This window comes from Anoplophora glabripennis, unplaced genomic scaffold (genome assembly GCF_000390285.2).
Source record: "Anoplophora glabripennis isolate ALB-LARVAE unplaced genomic scaffold, Agla_2.0 scaffold151, whole genome shotgun sequence".
Taxonomy (NCBI): domain Eukaryota; kingdom Metazoa; phylum Arthropoda; class Insecta; order Coleoptera; family Cerambycidae; genus Anoplophora; species Anoplophora glabripennis.
In genome coordinates, this window is record NW_019416371.1 from 273,107 (window position 1) to 277,323 (window position 4,217).

The window sequence follows — 4,217 nt, forward strand, 5'->3', positions numbered from 1 at the left end:
TAACTGGCATTATCCATGACAATTACAGACCCCGGAGGAATAAGATCCAACATCTGTGTAAAATACTCTTCGAAAACATCTGCGTTCATGTCTTCGTGATAGTCACCTGTATTTTTAGATTCAAATAAAAGTAAACCGCCATCTACAAAACCACTGGCACTACCTATATGTGTCACTATTAATCTGCGCCCTTTACCTGAAGGTGCCTTGAACCCTGTTGAAAGTCCATCCAAAAATGCTTGACGAAAATTTTTTACATTTTTATTTTGCCTTACTTTTGTTACAGTATATCCCTCGTTGACCCAAGTTTCGTCTAGATAATAAATATTCCTCCTTTTGTCAAGGAATTAGCATTACTGTTACCCGATAATTACCTGAAACGAAATATTACCACGCCCATGGCCGGTTCTTATCTCGGGGTTTTATTACTCTCTTTCATTTCTAAACAGACAATAGTTTTTAAATTATTTAAAAAAAAAATGTAAAATATGTTTTGAAGTTTAACACCCTGTATCTTTTTAACGAAGCGTCCTAAATAAAAACTTTATAGGAAAAGCCCCTTAAAATTCACCAATGAATACGAGGTTTCATTTTTGGTCACCATTTCTGAATCACCCTGTTAAATTCATTATTTTTAGGTTATGTTGGGATTTGAAAGTGAAAACAAGACTTTTTGGGCTTGCTCAGCCACACTTATAAGTGAGCAATATGTCCTAGCTGCTGCACATTGCCTCATTCCCCGCAATTTGTAAGTATCGACAAATAAAGAATATCGAACATAAAATACAATAGACCGCTAACTGACACTAACTTTGAGGTCATATAAGTCAAATACAGGCGCTAATAGTAGTTGATTTTACAAAATTTATCATTTATGAACAAGGCTAATACAAGTGGTCTTAAAAGTTAACCTTGTGGAACTCCAAAATGATCACGATAATAAAACTTCCTTGTTTACTTCTAGTGGCAGACCATCGGTGGTGCGGCTAGGCGTAGCCAATTTGACAGATACAGTTCATCGACAGGACATAAAAGTGGCCGAGGTAATTCCGCATCCAGATTATAAAAACCCATTGGTGTACAACGACATTGGTCTAGTGAAGCTGGAGAAGAAGGTAGATATCAATGTTTACACCAGACCTGCTTGTCTCTATACTGAGAAAGAAATCGGTACGAAGGAAGCAGTCAATAGCGGTTGGGGTGCCACAGAATTTAACGGCGAATTCAACAACGGTTTGCAAAAAGTAGTTCTGGAATTATACGATTTGGAAGGCTGCAACAGAACTTATCACAAGCTGAATAACAGGTTAACCAAAGGTATCGATTATGACACAATGGTGTGTGCTGGGACTAAGTCGCTTGTAACTTATCAGGTAGGTAGTTGAAGACCAAAATATCCTTTCCGAATTCTTGGATACAGTTTAAACAATTAAACGTTTATTTGTTGTTTTAGCCAGACAGCGGTGGTCCTCTCACTATAATTCACAGAGAAGATAGAAACCTTACTTGCATATACGATGTGGTCGGTGTGGCATCATTTGGAGATATAATTACACCCGCAGATGTTCCAAGTGTCTACACAAGAGTATCTGCTTACATCAAATGGATAGAAGATACCGTTTGGAAGTAGAGATATCTGTTTTATGCCTCGATATTTTTTTATGAAGATTGTAAATTTGTTTTTTCTTTAAATATAGACTCTGTTCGTTTATTTCGTTCATTTTATGTGAAGACAATTGTTTTTTACTACAAGGCTAGAAACACATCATTATCATCAATAGTGATTAAAGAGATCTGTTAGCGGAACGATTTTTCAAAATTCCGAGTCTTATATTATAAGAAACAACAATGACCAAGTAAATTCAAATTAATTTCGTGGAAAATTTTGCTGTTCCGATTATCGCCAAGACATTAAAGTAGGTAACTGGAATTATAATGATGTTTAAATGATGTGGTTTGTTGTTTTTATCTCTTCCGATTCAGGTAAGTATGTTTCAAAGTTTTAAGTTATCTCAAAGGTAAGTTTTTAAATTTTATAATGGTTACACGATTTCAGTTTTTAATTTAAATTGATAAAAATCGAAGTGCCATTTTTATTTTACATTAACACATTTTTTATTCGTGTTAAATGTTCTGGTCAACGAACAGAAATGCCAATTGAAATTGCTAGACATCTCGGGTTGAACAATCCACACACTGTCGGAGTGTGGGCATTTTGATCATTTTGCTCATTTGTGATTATATTTAAACTAAAACTGAGTACTTTCACTCAAATATAGGAACTCCTTAAATAAATTCTTCAAGTAAACTCGTATTTGGTGCACTTGTACCTAAATCAGAGTAAATATAGTCATTACAGAATGATCCCACCCTCTTTCGTATCCAGATGCATTGTCTCTGTCTGTTCCCATCATCCCATTAGGTTATCTCGTGACAGTGGCATGGTGGATGGCAGTATGGCGTATGGTGTGTTTTGGAGTTGCACAAGTATCGGTTTATCTGGTTATTCTAGTGAAAATTGTATTGAAATGCAGTGATTTAATTACAATAATTAAAGACAATATATATTAAGTCTCGATTAATATTTGGTTAAATAAACCGCTAGTTAAATTGTTATCTAGAATTACATATTTGTAACGTACCATATAGCAATTTATTTATCCGATCAGTGAACCAATCGAGACCTAAATGATTGCTTCTAACGTATTTTGGTTTTTTATAATCACAAATAGTTTATTTCTAATTTTCTAAATAGATTTTTAACGAAACTTACAAATAAAAGAACTAAAACAGAAAAATTGATAGATTTGAACCTTCTGAGGTCCCCTTGTGGTACGCCTTTGAATAAAAAGAAAATAATATAAGAGCAGAGCTATTTACTTTGTAATAGTTTGTGGATAACTCGCTTCCAATTATAGACTTTTAATGAATAATTATTAACTATTTATCAGTTAATTACGTATGTGCAGTTGCCTATAGTAATAATTAATAAAATAAATTTACAGATCTTTTCGGTTTGCCAGTAAATATGCTGCACAGCAAAACAAAATTCCCCACGGACTTGAGGTCGACAAGACCTGCATTTCAATGGTAATCTTGAGTCAGTTTCGTGTCCTGGCAGCAGTAAGATGGTTGTTCCGCTTAATTTTAGTGTCGTCGCGTGTTTGTTTGTTCTCGTTCATTGTGCAGCTAGTTTGTATGAAGGTGAGTTGGAAAAAGTGACAGAAAGTTTTAAAGTTTTAAATAAGACAGCAGGGAAACGTCTGGCTTATCAATAAGATATTTGTCGCATAAAAAGTAATGATATTGAATAAATTGTATCACATTTTACATACGTGGATACAATAGCGCATAAAATCATTCCAAACTGAGGTATTTAAATGTCAGTTGATAATTAATGCATAAAAATATCTATGAATATATAAATACTGTGAGAGTTGTAAACATGATTCTTCAATTATCAGAGAATCAAAGTGTTTATGTCCGCAAGAAATATTACATCACACATACATACAGTACGCGCATAAAGTATGGAATAAATTCAGTAAAAACAAAACAAATTTTTTGGGGGAAAATCCTCGAACAAGTCGATTTTTAATTTAAAAAATACATATTTTAGCATAAAAGGCGATTTTCAACCGTCATTTGTTTTCGAGTAATGACGTCATCGACATTATTTTTAATCTATTTTTTTTCTTGATTCTGAAAGATCGTTTCATTGTCGATCTTACATAGGAAGAGTTTTCGAGTAAATGACGATTGAATGTTAGAAAACGTAAATTTTATTCATTAAAAAAATAACAATTCCTATGTCAAGCAAATACAATTCATTAAGTTTTCTACCTAAATTAACTCACCCACCGACTTCTTGACAATATGAAAGTCTGTGCAGAAATTCTTCTTGCACATTATGAATTATTTCTGGGGTACAATTTTGTAATTCTTCTAAATTATGTGGTCTATTAACGTACACTTTGGACTTTAAGTAGCCTCATAAGAAATAGTCCAGGGGTGTAAGATCTGGGGATCTCGCGGGCCATTCTATCGGTCCTCGTCTGCCGATCCACCTCCTAGGAAAACAATTGTCCAGAAAATCTCAAACAGGGCGCGCATAGTGTGGAGGTGCACCGTCTTGCTGAAACCATATGGTGTCATCAGGAATATCAGGGTCATTATCGTTAGGAAAAATTACTGCAAGCGCTGGAACAAGGTCATTT

At 34.2% G+C, this 4,217-nt stretch overlaps 2 protein-coding genes across 2 annotated transcripts in view; both read left to right on the plus strand.

Moving 5' to 3' along the window:
• LOC108904127 (serine protease persephone) overlaps positions 1-1,951 on the plus strand; it is a 16,889-nt gene extending 14,938 nt beyond the window's left edge. The window contains exons 9-11 of the mRNA XM_018706554.1: positions 639-748; positions 965-1,373; positions 1,454-1,951. Coding sequence (XP_018562070.1) covers positions 639-748; positions 965-1,373; positions 1,454-1,630 — 696 coding nt within the window. The 3' untranslated portion in view covers positions 1,631-1,951. The remainder of the gene's footprint in view (positions 1-638; positions 749-964; positions 1,374-1,453) is intronic.
• A 1,095-nt stretch (positions 1,952-3,046) lies between these two features.
• The window catches only part of LOC108904142 (serine protease persephone), a 21,361-nt gene continuing 20,190 nt past the window's right edge, over positions 3,047-4,217 (plus strand). The window contains exon 1 of the mRNA XM_018706571.1: positions 3,047-3,204. Within this exon, the coding sequence (XP_018562087.1) occupies positions 3,129-3,204 (76 nt within the window). The 5' untranslated portion in view covers positions 3,047-3,128. The remainder of the gene's footprint in view (positions 3,205-4,217) is intronic.